The sequence below is a fragment of the Pristiophorus japonicus genome, chromosome 15 (genome assembly GCF_044704955.1).
Source record: "Pristiophorus japonicus isolate sPriJap1 chromosome 15, sPriJap1.hap1, whole genome shotgun sequence".
NCBI classification, from domain to species: domain Eukaryota; kingdom Metazoa; phylum Chordata; class Chondrichthyes; family Pristiophoridae; genus Pristiophorus; species Pristiophorus japonicus.
The window spans coordinates 30,404,716-30,422,004 of record NC_091991.1 but is presented as its reverse complement, the minus strand read 5'-3'; the positions used below and the strand labels follow the sequence as shown (position 1 = coordinate 30,422,004).

General features: G+C 44.1%; 1 protein-coding gene across 6 annotated transcripts in view; it reads right to left on the bottom strand.

The window, feature by feature from the left end:
• LOC139280663 (ubiquitin carboxyl-terminal hydrolase 15-like) overlaps positions 1-17,289 on the bottom strand; it is a 146,391-nt gene that overhangs the window by 3,688 nt on the left and 125,414 nt on the right. For all 6 annotated transcript variants that reach the window (XM_070900258.1, XM_070900259.1, XM_070900260.1 and 3 more), the window contains 4 exons: positions 17,116-17,231; positions 15,980-16,129; positions 8,636-8,739; positions 2,411-2,499 (listed from right to left, as the gene is read on the bottom strand). In XM_070900258.1, the coding sequence (XP_070756359.1) occupies positions 2,411-2,499; positions 8,636-8,739; positions 15,980-16,129; positions 17,116-17,231 (459 nt within the window). The remainder of the gene's footprint in view (positions 1-2,410; positions 2,500-8,635; positions 8,740-15,979; positions 16,130-17,115; positions 17,232-17,289) is intronic.

Here is a 17,289-nt window from a genome sequence, read left to right as displayed (position 1 = left end):
GCACTGCTGCACTGTTGGAAGGGTCGTACTTCAGATGAGATGTTAAACTTAACACAATCACTAAGGAGGTGGTACTCAGTAAGATAATGGGACTAAAGGCAGATAAGTCCCCTGGACCTGATGGCTTGCATCCAAGGGTCTTAAGAGAAGTAGCGGCAGGGATTGTGGATGCATTGGTTGTAATTTACCAAAATTCCCTGGATTCTGGGGAGGTCCCAGCAGATTGGAAAACTGCAAATGTAATGACCCTATTTAAAAAAAGGAGGCAGACAAAAAGCAGGAAACTATAGACCAGTTAGCCTAACATCTGTGGTTGGGAAAAAGTTGGAGTCCATTATTAAAGAAGCAGTAGCAGGTCATTTGGAAAATCATAATTCGGTCAGGCAGAGTTAGCATGGATTTATGAAGGGGAAGTCATGTTTGACAAATTTACTGGAGTTCTTTGAGGATGTAACGAACAGGGTGGATAAAGGGGAACCAGTAGATGTGGAGTATTTGGACTTCCAGAAGGCATTTGACAAGGTGCCACATAAAAGGTTACTGCAACAAGATAAAAGTTCACGGGGTTGGGGGTAATATATTAGCATGGATAGAGGATTGGCTAACTAACAGAAAACAGAGAGTCGGGATAAATGGTTCATTCTTTGGTTGGCAACCAGTAACTAGTGGGGTGCTGGGACCTCAACTATTTACAATCTATATTAACAACTTGGAAGAAGGGACTGAGTGTAACATAGCCAAGTTTGCTGACGATACAAAGATGGAAGGAAAAGCAATGTGTGAGGATACAAAAAATCTGCAAAAGGACATAGACAGGCTAAGTGAGTGGGCAAAAATTTGTCAGATGGAGTATAATGTTGGGAAGTGTGAGGTCATGCACTTTGGCAGGAAAGATCAAAGAGCAAGTTATTATTTAAATGGAGAAAGATTGCAAAGTGCCACAGTATATGAAACACAAAAGGTTAGTATGCAGGTACAGCAAGTGATCAGGAAGGCCAATGGTATCTTGGCCTTTATTGCAAATTGGGATGGAGTATAAAAGCATGGAAGTCTTACTACAACTATATAAGGTATTGGTGAGGCCACACCTGGAATACTGCATGCAGTTTTGGTTTCCATATTTATGAAAGGATATACTTGCTTTGGAGGCAGTTCAGAGAAGGTTCACTAGGTTGATTCTGGGGATGGGAGGGTTGACTTATGAGGAAAAGTTGAGCCTCTACTCATGGAATTCAGAAGAATGAGAGGTGATCTTATCGAAACGTATATGATTATGAGGGGGCTTGACAAGGTGAATGCAGAGAGGATGTTTCCATTGATGGGGGAGTCTAAACTAGAGGGCATGATCTTAGAATAAGGGGTTGCCCATTTAAAACTGAGATGAGGAGAAATTTCTTCTCTCAGAGGGTTGTAAATCTATGGAATTCGCTGTCTCAGAGAGCTGTGGAAGCTGGGACATTGAATAAATTTAAGACTGAACTAGACAGCTTCTTAAACGATAAGGGGATAAGGGGTTATGGGAAGCAGGCGGGGAAGTGGAGCTGAGTCCATGATCAGATCAGCCATGATTTTATTGAATGGTGGAGCAGGCTCGAGGGGTTGTATGGCCTATTCCTGTTCCTATTTCGTATGTTAAGTTCTCAACTCCACTTGCCTGCACTATCCCCATACTCCTTGATTCCCTTAATATCCAAAAATCTATCGATCTCTGTCTTGAATATGCTCAACCACTGAGCTTCCACAGCCCTCTGGGGTAGAAAATTCCAAAGATTCACCACCCTCCGAGAAGAAATTTCTCCTCAACTAAATGGCTGACCCTTTATTCTGGGACTATGATCCCTGGTTCCAGACTCCCGAGCCAGGGGAAATATCCTCCCTGCATCTACCCTGTCAAGCCCTGGAAGAATTTTGTGTGTTTCAATGAGATCACCTCTCATTCTTCTAAATTCGAGAGAATAGGCCTAGTTTACTCAATCTCTCCTCATAGGACAATCCCTCCATCCCAGGAATCAGTCTGGTAAAGCTTTGTCCCTCTATGGCAAGTATATCCTTCCTTAGGTAAGGAGACTAAAACTGTACACAACACTTCAGGTGCAGTCTCACCAGGGCCCTTTCTAATTGCACACTGGCTGCACTTTAAAAGTGCTTCATTGGCTTGAAGTGCTTTGGATTGTCCTGAAGACCTGAAAGATGCTAAGTAAATCAGGTTGTTTATTCATAATGAAGTGATGGAAGTTTCAAAATTTGCATTGCTGGATGAATTAAAAGAAACCAAACTTTTGCAAGAAATTGCGAACTTTTATATCCGTATGTTCTGACCTATTGCTTTCCTAAAGCAAGTTGCACAACCAGTTATCAACACAATGCACCATTCTGTTATGGGGGCTAATAGTATTGAAAAGGCACTTGCCACTATTTGGTCTTCTGTTGCTGATGAAACGCTGGTGTCATCAAAATAGTACCATTTGTTGTCATCTTTGTTCTTGGCAAAGGCTGTGTCTGTGGGATAAATAATAATAATAACTTTTATTTATATAGCGCCTTTAACGTAGTAAAACATCCCAAGGCGCTTCACAACAATTTGACAACACTTTAGATATTGACCATCGAGGGAAAGAGAGAAAAAGCGTGAGAAGGATGTGTAAAAAGAGATTAAAGGCTCGGGTCCGAAGCAGCAGCTAAAATGCGCACACAGACAGACACAGGCGCAAAAACTAAATAAAAATTCAAATTACTTTGTAAATAATACAGTAAGGAGTATACAGTAGTAAAATCAGTATAATAAAGATTAATTTTAATTAAACAAAATTAATATATACCATAATTATAAAAAGTTAAAATGAGAAAATCAGCAATTGAATCAAATTAAATCAGTTATTAGCTTTCTTTAAGATTCATTCCCTGTCTGAATGAATAAAGCTGAGTTAGCACAATGACAATAGAACACAAGAACATAAGAATTAGGAACAGGAGTAGGCCATCTAGCCCCTCGAGCCTGCTCTGCCATTCAAAAAGATCATGGCTAATCTGGCTGTGGACTCAGCTCCACTTACCCACCCGCTCCCCTTAACCCTTAATTACCTTATTGGTTAAAAATCTATCGATCTGTGATTTGAATACATTCAATGAGCTAGCCTCAACTGCTTCCTTGGGCAGAGAATTCCACAGATTCACAACCCTCTAGGAGAAGAAATTCCTTCTCGGTTTTAAATTGGCTCCCCCGTATTTTGAGGCTGTGCCCCCTAGTTCTAGTCTCGCCGACCAGTGGAAACAACCTCTCTGCCTCTATCTTGTCAATCCCTTTCATTATTTTAAATGTTTCTATAAGATCACCCCTCATCCTTCTGAACTCCAACGAGTAAAGACCCAGTCTACTCAATCTATCATAAGGTAATCCCCTCATCTCCGGAATCAGCCGAGTGAATCGTCTCTGTACCCCCTCCAAAGCTAATATATCCTTCCTTAAGGTGACCAAAACTGCACGCTGTACTCCAGGTGCGGCCTCACCAATACCCTGTACAGTTGCAGCAGGACCTCCCTGCTTTTGTACTCCATCCCTCTCGCAATGAAGGCCAACATTCCATTCGCCTTCCTGATTACCTGCTGCACCTGCAAACTAACTTTTTGGGTTTCAAGGACCCCCAGGTCCCTCTGCACCGCAGCATGTTGTAATTTCTCCCCATTCAAATAACATTCCCTTTTACTGTGTTTTTTTTCCCCCCCAAGGTGGATGACCTCACATTTTCCGACATTGTATTCCATCTGCCAAACATTAGCCCATTCGCTAATCTATCTAAATCTCTTTACAGCCTCTCTGTGTCCTCTACACAACCCGCTTTCCCACTAATCTTTGTGTCATCTGCAAATTTTGTTACACTACACTCTGTCCCCTCTTCCAGGTCATTTATGTATATTGTAAACAGTTGTGGTTCCAGCACCGATCCCTGTGGCACACCACTAACCACCGATTTCTAACCTGAAAAGGACCCATTTATCCCAACTCTCTGCTTTCGGTTAGCCAGCCAATTCTCGATCCATGCTAATACATTTCCTCTGACTCCGCGTTCCTTTATCTTCTGCAGTAACCTTTTGTGTGGCACCTTATCGAATGCCTTTTGGAAATCTAAATACACCACATCCATCGGTACACCTCTATCCACCATGCTCGTTATATCCTCAAAGAATTCCAGTAAATTAGTTAAACATGATTTCCCCTTCATGAATCCATGTTGCGTCTGCTTGATTACACTATTCCTATCTCGATGTCCCGCTATTTCTTCCTTAATGATAGCTTCAAGCATTTTCCCCACTACAGATGTTAAACTAACCGGCCTATAGTTACCTGCCTTTTGCCTGCCCCCTTTTTTAAACAGAGGCGTTACATTCGCTGCTTTCCAATCTGCTGGTACCTCCCCAGAGTCCAGAGAACTTTGGTAGATTATAACGAATGCATCGGCTATAACTTCCACCATCTCTTTTAATACCCTGGGATGCATTTCATCAGGACCAGGGGACTTGTCTACCTCGAGTCCCATTAGCCTGTCCAGCATTATCCCCCTAGTGATAGTGATTGTCTCAAGGTCCTCCCTTCCCACATTCCGGTGACCAGCAATTTTTGGCATGGTTTTTGTGTCTTCCACTGTGAAGACTGAAGCAAAATAATTGTTTAAGGTCTCAGCCATTTCCACATTTCCCATTATTAAAACCCCCTGCTCATCTTCTAATGGTCCAACATTTACTTTAGTCACTCTCTTCCATTTTATATATCGGTAAAAGCTTTTACTATCTGTTTTTATGTTTTGCGCAAGTTTACTTTTGTAATCTATCTTTCCTTTTTTTATTGCTTTCTTAGTCATTCTTTGCTGTCGTTTAAAATTTTCCCAATCTTCTTGTTTCCCACTAACCTTGGCCACCTTATACGCATTGGTTTTTAATTTGATACTCTCCTTTATTTCCTTGGTTATCCACGGCTGGTTATCCTTTCTCTTACCGCCCTTCTTTTTCACTGGAATATATTTTTGTTGAGCACTATGAAAGAGCTCCTTAAAAGTCCTCCACTGTTCCTCAATTGTGCCACCGTTTAGTCTGTGTTCCCAGTCTACTTTAGCCAACTCTGCCCTCATCCCACTGTCGTCCCCTTTGTTTAAGCATAGTACGCTCGTTTGAGACACTACTTCCTCACCCTCAATCTGTATTACAAATTCAACCATACTGTGATCACTCATTCCGAGAGGATCTTTTACTAGGAGATCGTTTATTATTCCTGTCTCATTACACAGGACCAGATCTAAGATAGCTTGCTCCCTTGTAGGTTCTGTATCATACTGTTCTAAGAAACAATCCCGTATACATTCTATGAATTCCTCCTCCAGGCTACCCCGTGCGATTTGATTTGACCAATTGATATGTAGGTTAAAATCCCCCCATGATTACTGCCGTTCCTTTTTCACATGCCTCCATTATTCCCTTGATTATTGTCCGCCCCATCATGAAGTTATTATTTGGGGCCTATAAACTACGGCCACCAGTGACTTTTTCCCCTTACTATCTCTAATCTCCACCCACAATGATTCAACATTTTGTTCATTAGAGCCAATATCATCTCTCACAACTGCCCTGATATCATCCTTTATTAACAGAGCTACCCCACCTCCTTTCCCTTCTTGTCTATCTTTCCGAATTGTCAGATACCCCTGTATGTTTAATTCCCAGTCTTGGCCACCCTGCAACCACGTTTCTGTAATGGCCACCAAATCATACCCATTTGTAATGATTTGTGCCGTCAACTTATTTACTTTGTTTCGAATGCGGCGTACATTTAGGTAGAGTGTTTTAATACTAGTTTTTAAACCATGATTTTTAGTTTTGACCCCTCCTGCAGCCCCTTTATATTCATATATATTGTCCTTTCCTATCACCTTGTGGTTTACCCTTACCCCAGTGCTACTCTGCTCTGTTGCCTCCTGCCTTTTGCATTCTTTCTTGGGGTCCTGTTCATCTGCGCTCTCACCCACTCTAACTAGCTCAGAGCTTTCTCCTGGGTTCCGAATACTCCTCTCGCATTGAGGCACCGAGCTTTCAGGCTTGCCTTTTTATTACACTTTGACCCTTTAGAATTTTGCTGTACAGTGGCCCTTTTTGTATTTTGCCTTGGGTTTATCTGCCCTCCACTTTTACTCATCTGCTTTCTGTCTTTTGCTTCTGTCTCCATTTTGTTTCCCTTTATCTCCCTGCCATATTAGTTTAACTCCTCCCGAACAGCACTAGCAAACACTCCCCCTAAGACATTGGTTCCGGTCCTGCCCATGTGCAGACCATTCGGTTTGTACTGGTCCCACCTCCCCCAGAACCGGTTCCAATGCCCCAGGAATTTGAATCTCTCCCTGCTGCACCACTGCTCAAGCCACGTATTCATCTGCGCTATCCTGCAATTCCTACTCTGTGACTAGCACGTGGCACTGGTAGCAATCCTGAGATTATAATTTTGAGGTCTTACTTTTTAATTTAGCTCCTAGCTCCTTAAATTCGTCTCGTAGGACCTCATCCCTTTTTTTTTAAACCTATGTCGTTGGTACCAATGTGCACCACGACAACTGGCTGTTCTCCCTCCTTTTCAGAATGTCCTGCACCCGCTCCGAGACATCCTTGACCCTTGCACCAGGGAGGCAACATACCATCCTGGAGTCTCGGTTGCGGCCACAGAAATGCCTATCTATTCCCCTTACAATCGAATCCCCTATCACTATCGCTCTCCCACTCTTTTTCCTGCCCTCCTGTGCAGCAGAGACAGCCACGGTGCCATGAACTTGGCTGCTGCTGCTCGCCCCTGATGAGTCATCCCCCTCAACAGTACTCAAAGCAGTGTATCTGTTTTGCAGGGGGATGACCGCAGGGGAGTCCTACACTACCTTCCTTGCACTGCTCTTCCTGTTGGTCTTCCATTCCCTAGCTGGCTGTGGACCCTTCACCTGCGGTAAGACCAACTCGCTACACGTGCTACTCACGTCATTCTCAGCATCGTGGATGCTCCAGAGTGAATCCACCCTCAGACTAGAAATATTATGGAATATTTTCAGCTCCCAGATTTAACAAAATCTTCAGTTTAGCATCTAAAAGATATAAAGATTCCATTAAAAAAAATCATTGCATACTTATTAAAGCAACAAATGTAAGGATCAGCACAGGAAACTCAGCCTAGTTAGCTCGCTCAGTATTTTAAAAACTCAATGATTACGACAGTTTTGCTACTAAAACATAAATTTTTAGTTGCTCGATACCCATCATCTTGGATGTTTTAAAGCTGTATTTCCGTCACAATTTTTCCTTCAGGGATACCTTCAGGAATGCTCAATTTAAAAAAAAATCTTAGCAAGAGAACTTCTGAAACAGAAAGCTACTGTATCATCTGTGGTTCAGTGGGTAGCACTCTCGCCTCTGAGCCAGAAGGTTGTGGGTTCAAGTCCGACTCCAGCGCAGTGCTGAGGGAGTGCTGCACTGTCGGAGGTGCCGTCTTTCAGATGAGACGTTAAACTGAGGCCCTACCCCGTCTGCTCTCTCAAGTGGACGTAAAAGATCCCATGGAACTATTTTGAAGAAGAGCAGGGGAGTTATTCCTGGTGTCCTGGCCAATAGTTATCCTTCAATCAACGTAACAAAAAAATACAGATTATCTGGTCATTATCACATTGCTGTTTGTGGGAGCTTACTGTGCACAAATTAGCTGCCACGTTTCCTACATTACAATAGTGACTGCCCTCCAAAAATACTTAATTGGCTGCAAAACGCTTTGAGAAGTCCAGTGGCCATAAAAGGATAAATCCAAGTCTTTCTTTTACTATGGGAGAAATGTGGCTTTGAAACGATGTTCAACAATGTTGTGTTGTGGTCCACAATGAACAGTCCCCATTATAAAGGGGTTTGACTGTTTTGGAGCTATCAATGGCCTAGATCACACAGAGGATAGTGGCTCCTGCGGTGTGGGAGTTTTGCGGCAAGCCAAAGTAATTTTGCCAGACCTTTTGAGGCCAAATGATATAAAGACGCAGGGGGAAAATAAAGGTCTTTGCAGGCACTGGCCTTAACCAATCAGGCAGGTTATCTTTCGTGTTGCTGCCATTTGTACAAGACCTGTGCACTAAATGTGGCACAGCACAAAACAATATCAAAGCTGCTTAATCTGTTTCAGGCAGCAACGGGAAAGATCACAGCAGACCCACCACGGCTAGTTCAAATGTTGACACTAGTCAATCAACACTCAGTATGCTCGCTTCAGCAGAGATCCAACACGATAACAGTCAGTTATGTTAGAGATCCAGCACTATACCAGTCAGTAACTTTTAACAGGCTGTCAGAGTCACTGCACAATAGTCGGACGGGACTTGTTCTATCAGTTCCCCCCATCCTGCCGCCCCACCCATTTCTTTAACTGAGCTCAGAACGAATAAAATTCACCCACTGCAGATAATTGAAACCAGAAACACAGAGAAAGCTGCACAGAGGAAACATTTGATTTATAAATTTTAGTCTGAATTTAAAAAAAAAGGGTTTAAAAAAAGTAAAACAAATTAAAATGTCATCACTATGGATCCAACATTCTGGTATACGTAAAAAAAGAATGCCGATTCGGAATACTTACAATGTCCTCCACCCATTCCACCATAGTGATTGGACACAGCAATCAAATTATATTCACAACGGCCAGCATTTGGATTGATAAGAAATTCAGACATATCTAAATCACTGATGAAAATGAAGAGAATTACAATTACAAAACACGTACTTGCATACAATTCTAAAAACTCTATGGCCCCAAGTTTTGCCATGATTTGCTCCTGATTTTTAGGAGCAACTGGTGTAGAACGGAGTATCTTAGAAATCGGAATTCTCACCATTTAGTTTGCTCCAGTTCTAGTCAGTTAGAACAGTTTCACTTTGGAACAGAATTTTTTTTTCCAAAAGGGGGCGTGTCCGGCCACTTACGCCTGTTTTCAAAGTTTCGTCAGTGAAAACTTACTCCAAACTAACTTAGAATGGAGTAAGTGAAGATTTTTGTACGCTCGAAAAAACCTTGTCTACACTTTAGAAAATCAGGCGTAGGTTACAAATCAGGAGTAGGGAATGGGGGGGGGGGGGGGGGTTTAAAGGGAAGTTTACAAACATTAAACACTTCAGTTTTGCAAATAAAGAGCCATCATCAATAATAAATGATTAAAAACATCAATAAATCAACCAATAAATCAATCAAAAAAAATTAATAAGAAATAATTTAAAAAAAATCAATAAATAAAACATTTTCTAATTACCGACTGCAGCATCGGGAGCCCTCCAACAGCATGCTGGGATGCCCCCCCCCCCCCCCCCCGCGTGTCTCTGTCAGTGTCTCTATCTCTCTGTCTGTCTGTGTGTGTGTCTCATTCTCTGTCTGTCAGTGTCTGTGTTTCTGACAGCGAGGGGGGGGGGGGGGGGGAAAGAGAGAGCAGAGGGAGGGGTGGGGGGGGAGGGATGGAGGGGGGAGAAGGGAGAAGGGGGAGGGAGGAGGGGAAGGGGGTGGAGGAGGGGAAAAGGAGATGGGAAAGGAGAGCGGGGGGGGAGAAAGGAGATGGGGGGGGGGAAAGGAGATGGCGGGGAGGGAAAGGAGATTGGGGGGGGGGGGGGGGGAGGGAAAGGAGAAGGGGGAGGGAGGCTGAATGGGCTGGGCCCGACTTCCCAGCACCAGATTGACAGGTAGGTGGCGTTGGGTCGGGTCGGGGGGGGTGGTGGGAGGGAGGGAGGTCGGTGCGGTTCGGGGGGGGGGAGAGGGAAGTCAGGTCGGGTCCAGTCCGGGGGGGGGGGGGGGGGGGGAAGAGGGGGAGTCGGGTCCAGTCCGGAGGCGGGGGGGGGGGGAGCGGGAGTCGGGTTGGGTCAGGGGGCGGGGAAGCGGGAGTCGAGTCGGTGTCGGGTCCGGTGGCGGGAAGCGGGAGTCGAGTCGGGTCGGGAGGAAGCAGGAGCTGGCCGAGGGAGGAGCCTTATTCACGCAGCCACAGAGAGGCCATTCGGCCAGGGCTAAGGGCTGCGTGCTTCGGCCCCTCCCACACAGTTTTGGGTGCCTGGAGCTACTGCACATGCGCGCCCACTGTAGCACGCATGTGCAGCGGTCCCGGCACTGTTTTCGGCGCAGGGACCTGGCTCCGCCCCCTACAGCTCGTGCTGTGCTACACCGAGGGCCAGCAGGGAGGTGGAGAATATGGAAGTTTTTTTTTTTAGGCGCACTTTGTGGCGCGAAAAACGGGCGTCCAGGTCGGGATTGCGCCGTTCTAGGCGCGGCTCGAAACTTGGGCCCATAACTTGCAGATATTAGAATTTAAAAAGAATAGCTGTTTACAATATATAGCTAACTCTGCTTATTATCCACCTACTTTCAACGATTCAATGATGTCCCATATTACATGCAATGTTACTCTATGTAAATACTGTCTGGATTAAATGAACAAATCCCATTTTAGGTTTTTCACAAACCTTGTATATGGTTCATTAGATATAATGCTAACATCTGTAAACTGAGCTGAATACTGCAGGGGGAGAACTACTAATGAAATTCTACTCTAAACTTCAAATAATTCTCTACATCTGTTTTACTGAGCTGTTTCAATTCTTAATCTCAAGTCTCTATATCTGTCCCCAGTTGCCTTTATGTGACTGAGCTCTCTCCAGGATAAACCCCATATTTACTGATGATCCTGATTCTGCCTCTGCCCTGCACTACATTTGCTCCCCAGTCTGTCTCCTGCCCACTGTGGCCGTATTAGGCCCATTGCCAGGCAGTGTTCCTCACAATGATGCAGCTGAAGTAGAAATTGGACAGGGTGGTGATCACTGGCCCCATTACTCTGAGAATGGTCATACCCCAGCCGAGACAGCACAGGGACATATTTGTTAAAAATGTTCATATAACGGTTATGATAGACTCGCATCTCAGATATTACAGGTTGGACTTCTAGTCCGGCACCCTTGGGTCCTGACCGGTGCCGGAACAGAAAATTTTCCGAACCACGGGAGGTCACACTTACCGGTAGCTGTCGACAGCACACGGGCTCCTCTGTATGTGTGTGTGTATGTGTGTGCTGGCAGCCTGTGGGTGGCTCCCTCAGCACCTGTGCACACACTGACTGACAGCGGCTTCAGTCAATCGCCGAACACACTCACTGACTGACAGCCACTCCAGCCAATCAAAACTTTAAAAAATAAACCCCCCTCTCCCTCAGGCCCAGCTAATGCCGAACCATGGATGTTTCCAGACCAGAGATCCCGGACCAGAAAGGTCCAACCCTGTACATAGAATTAATACCACAGAAACAGGACATTTGGGCCAACTGGTCTGTGCCAGTGTTTATGCTCCACACGAGCTTCCTCCCACTTTACTTTTTCTAACCCTATTCCTCTAACTTCTATTCCTTTCTTTCTCTTGTTTATCCAGCTTCCCCTTAATTGCATCTATACTAGTCACCTCAACTACTCCTTGTGGTAGCACATTCCATTATTCTAACAACTTTGATTTCTCCTGAACTCTTCATTGGATTTATTATATTAGTGCCTATTTTATATTTATGGCCACTAGTTTTGAATTCCCCCACAAGTAGAAACATCTTCTCTACAACTACCCTAATAGACCCCTTCATAATTTTAAAGGCCTCTATCAGGTTACCCCTCAGCCTTCTCTTTCCGAGAGAAAAGAGCCCCAGCATGTTCAGTGATCAGCTGCATTCTTCACAACATGAACAGGGATTTACATAGAAACATAGAAAATAGGTGCAGAAGTAGGCCATTCAGCCCTTCGAGCCTGCACCGCCATTCAATGAGTTCATGGCTGAACATGCAACTTCAGTATCCCATTCCTGCTTTCTCGCCATACCCCTCGATTCCCCTAGTAGTAAGGACTACATCTAACTCCTTTTTGATTATATTTAGTGAATTGGCCTCAACAACTTTCTGTGGTAGAGAATTCCACAGGTTCACCACTCTCTGGGTGAAGAGATTTCTCCTCATCTCGGTCCTAAATGGCTTACCCCTTATCCTTAGACTGTGACCCCTGGTTCTGGACTTCCCCAACATTGGGAACATTCTTTCTGCATTTAACCTGTCTAAACCCGTCAGAATTCTAAACGTTTCTATGAGATACCTTCTGAACTCCAGTGAATACAAGCCCAGTTGATCCAGTCTTTCTTGATATGTCAGTCCCACCATCCCGGGAATCAGTCTGGTGAACCTTCGCTGCACTCCCTCAATAGCAAGAATGTCTTTCCTCAAGTTAGGAGACCAAAATTGTACACAATACTCCAGGTGTGGCCTCACCAAGGCCCGGTACAACTGTAGTAACACCTCCCTGCCCCTGTACTCAAATCCCCTCGCTATGAAGGCCAACATGCCATTTGCTTTCTTAACCGCCTGCTGTACCTGCATGCCAATCTTCAATGACTGATGTACCATGACACCCAGGTCTCGTTGCACCTCCCCTTTTCCTAATCTGTCACCATTCAGATAATAGTCTGTCTCTCTGTTTTTACCACCAAAGTGGATAACCTCACATTTATCCACATTATACTTCATCTGCCATGCATTTGCCCACTCACCTAACCTATCCAAGTCACTCTGCAGCCTCATAGCATCCTCCTCACAGCTCACACTGCCACCCAACTTAGTGTCATCCGCAAATTTGGAGATACTACATTTAATCCCCTCGTCTAAATCTTTAATGTACAATGTAAACAGCTGGGGCCCCAGCACAGAACCTTGCGGTACCCCACTAGTCACTGCCTGCCATTCTGAAAAGTACCCATTTACTCCTCCTCTTTGCTTCCTGTCTGCCAACCAGTTCTCAATTCATGTCAGCACACTACCCCCAATCCCATGTGCTTTAACTTTGCACATTAATCTCTTGTGTGGGACCTTGTCGAAAGCCTTCTGAAAGTCCAAATACACCACAGCAACTGATTCTCCCTTGTCCACTCTACTGGAAACATCCTCAAAAAATTCCAGAAGATTTGTCAAGCATGATTTCCCTTTCACAAATCCATGCTGACTTGGACCTATATGTCACCTCTTTCCAAATGCACTGCTATCCTTAATAATTGATTCCATCATTTTACCCACTACCGATGTCAGGCAGACCGGTCTATAGTTCATTGTTTTCTCTCTCCCTCCTTTTTTAAAAAGTGGGGTTACATTGGCTACCCTCCACTCCATTGAAACTGATCCAGAGTCTGTGGAATGTTGGAAAATGACTGTCAATGCATCCGCTATTTCCAAGGCCACCTCCTTAAGTACTCTGGGATGCAGACCATCAGGCCCTGGGGATTTATCGGCCTTCAATCCCATCAATTTCCCCAACACAATTTCCCGACTAATAAGGATTTCCCTCTGTTCCTCCTTCTTACGAGACTCTCTGACCCCTTTTATATCCGGAAGGTTGTTTGTGTCCCCCTTAGTGAATACCGAACCAAAGTACTTGTTCAATTGTTCTGCCATTTCTTTGTTCCCAGTTATGACTTCCCCTGATTCTGACTGCAGGGGACCTACGTTTGTCTTTACTAACCTTTTTCTCTTTACATATCTATAGAAGTTTTTGCAGTCCATTTTAATGTTCCCTGCAAGCTTCCTCTCGTACTCTATTTTCCCTGCCCTAATTAAACCCTTTGTCCTCCTCTGCTGAGTTCTAAATTTCTCCCAGTCCCCGGGTTCGCTGCTATTTCAGATCAATTTGTATGCCACTTCCTTGGCTTTAATACTATCCCTGATATCCCTTGATAGCCACGGTTGAGCCACCTTCCCTTTGTTATTTTTACGCCAGACAGGGATGTACAATTGTTGTAGTTCATCCATGCGGTCTCTAAATGTCTGCCATTGCCCATCCACAGTCAACCCCTTAAGTATCATTCGCCTAGCCAATTCACGCCTCATACCTTCAAAGTTACCCTTGTTTAAGTTCTGGACCATGGTCTCTGAATTAACTGTTTCATTCTCCATCCTAATGCAGAATTCCACCATATTATGATCACTCTTCCCCAAGGGGCCTCGCACAATGAGATTGCTAATTAATCCTCTCTCATTACACAACACCCAGTCTAAGGTGGCCTCCCCCCTAGTTGGTTCCTCGACATATTGGTCTAGAAAACCATCCCTTATGCACTCCAGGAAATCTTCCTCCACTGTATTGTTTCCAGTTTGGTTAGCCCAATCTATGTGCATATTAAAGTCACCCATGATAACTGCTGCACCTTAATTGCATGCACCCCTAATTTCCTGTTTGATGCCCTCCCCAACATCACTATACGGTTTGGAGGTCTGTACACAATTTCCACCAGCGTTTTCTGCCCTTTGGAATTCCGTAGCTCCACTCATACCAATTCCACATCATCCAAGCTAATGTCTTCCCTTACAATTGCATTAATTTCCTCTTTAACCAGCAACGCCACCCCACCTCCTTTTCCTTTCTGTATATCTTTCCTAAATGTTGAATACCCTTGGATGCTGAGTTCCCAGCCTTGGTCCCCCTGGAGCCATGTCTCCGTGATGCCAACCACATCGTATCCGTTAACTGCTATCTGCACAGTTAATTCGTCCACCTTATTCCGAATACTCCTCGCATTGAGGCACAGAGCCTTCAGGCTTGCCTCTTTAACACACTTTGACCCATTAGAATTTTGCTGCAAAGTGGCCCTTTTTGTTTTTTGTCTTGGGTTTCTCTGCCCTCCACTTTTACTCATCTCCTTTCTGTCTCCTGCTTGTCTCCATTTTGTTTTCCTCTGTCTCCCTGCATTGGTTCCCATCCCCCTGCCATATTAGTTTAACTCTTCCCCAACAGCACTAGCAAACACTCCTCCTAGGACATTGGTTCCGGTCCTGCCTGGGACTCTCAGGCTGGAGGAGTCCGCAAAGAGACCCCGGGATTGTCAGATTTCTATCCATCAGACTTTTCAAATGTTGATGCATTTGATGACTTTCTAACACGTTATATCTGTTGCTGTACACTAATAAATAGTTTCCTCAAATGGCAGCACAGTTTTCCACTGGGTAGCTGACGTTGTCCTCCAGAAATGAGGAGTGGGCTCTTAGGAATGCATCAATATTTGCCGGGGGGGTGGATCCCCACACACAACTGTTTGAAAACCATTGGGTTAAACACTTGCATTGCAGCTCAACACATCCTTTCAATTACATTATGTTTCTTCCCCATTACATCGGGATATCCTTCTTTAGGCGAGGAGACTGTTAACTTTTCCAGAACCACTGTAGCCTGTACTACTCCACATTTAGCTAACAAGATGAAGGGAGTGAAATTAGTCTACAAGTGGGCACATGGTGAACTCGTCAGCAGCTCGTTAGACACCACACACGGACTACTTTTCCATTGAAGTTCACAGAACCAGAGTTCAAGCTGTTTTTGGCATCTCTGTTACTTGGTCATACTTGGTTTAAACTTAAAAAATCTTAATATTTTCCAAGTCAATGGAAAATAAAATCTTGCGCCGTGTATAACGGGCTGTTATTACTCATTTTGCGATACCAGAGTAGACCAATTTCACCCTTGAAATGTCAGCTGTGGTCAGGTAGGCAATATTAGTTAGTCTCTTCCCCCTCCCCTCCCCTCCCCCCCACCACACACACACACACACGCACACCCCTGTCCAGATCATTCAGCTCCAAACACCGCCAAAGCCTAGAACAAATTCCACTTACATTCTTTAAACTAGTATGACCATAACATATTGTATGAGCTTGGGTTCATATGGGTAAGTCAGCCCCGGGACTTGAACCTGCAATTCCAGCAATGTCAAACTTGGGTGAGTTTAAGAGGGTGCGCATTTGATGCGACAGAGACTATTAGCACTACCCACGGGCACAAATCAGAAGTGGTATCCTGCTGTAGATCTAAATACTTGCTTCTGGATGTGCACCTGTTTCACCAGAAGAGCCATGGCCAGATGTAACTCATTCCACAACATACCTAATAGGAAAATCAACCAGTGTGTCCAGCTTGTCTCGCCAATATCGGCTATAGGAAAATCGCTTCAAGTGCACCACCAACACGGGGGGTAATGACCACAGATCTAGTTTTTTGGTGGCTTGCTGATGTTGTTTGCAGTTTGGACAGTACCTGAAGAAAAACACAATTTAAGAAAAAAATACTATTCCTTCCATTCCTTCTCCTTTATCAAATTGCAATCCCTCCAGTACACGAAAACGACCTTTTCTCGAAGTCTGACCGTCAAGTGTACGTAAGATAATGGAACGAAGTACCATGTTCTTAAGTTTCTCGATCTCTTTGGGCAAACTATTCTGAATACTGGGGACTGCGCTTGCAGTAAAAGCTTCTACAGCTAAGACTGGTGCATCTTAGACCCAACATTGTACCTGTTGAACATAAAACTTCATCTCCACCACAAATAAGCCAATTAGGATGTTACGTTGAAGAAAACACGAATACAACTGGAAGTAGCAGCTGCTAAGCCTATACATATAAGCAGTGAAAGGAGGGCCAAAGACCAACTACATACACAACAAGCAACATAGTTTTCATAGTGCACTGCAAATCTTCATAACCAGCACAAGTAAAGCCAAGGATAATTCCAGGTGCAGTTATAGCAGCTTGATGATGTATTGTGGTTATGGTGATGCTTAATCTACAAAGCTTCATTCCGACTTCCTTCTGGAGTAATTCCGACGAACATAGATCCTCATACTTAGATTGTGCTGTCTTGATGTACTAAGTTAAACATCTTAGTATCCCCTGAACTTGAGCAAAAGAAATAGGAGCAGGAGTAGGCCATTCGGCCCCTTGAGCTTGCTCCGCCATTCAATAAGATCATGGCTGATCTTCTACCTCAACTCTACTTTCCTGCACTATCCCCATATCCCTTGATTCCCTTAATATCCAAAAGGATTTTAAGGGAATTACCAGTCTTATAGGTTTCTTATCCTTTATTCTTTTTAAGTGAGTTGCCCATCTGGCTGATTAGCAATGAGCAAATAAAATCTTTGGTTGCATAAACTGACAATCAATGTTAAAGCAATATAGCAACATCTTCGGTCAATGACACACTGACTTACAGGAAAGTTTCAATTCTATCCACAACTACTCACCACGGGTCATCCGCACCTAGCTTCTCTTTAGTTGTAAAAAGTTCAATACAGTCTTTTAACTTTACAAACATTTTTTTCTGAGGCCTATAGTCCATGCTTTCATGCTTCTCAAAATCCTAAATCAAAAAAGAAAAGACAAGCATTTCTTACCAGTTTGTAAAATTATATGGGGAA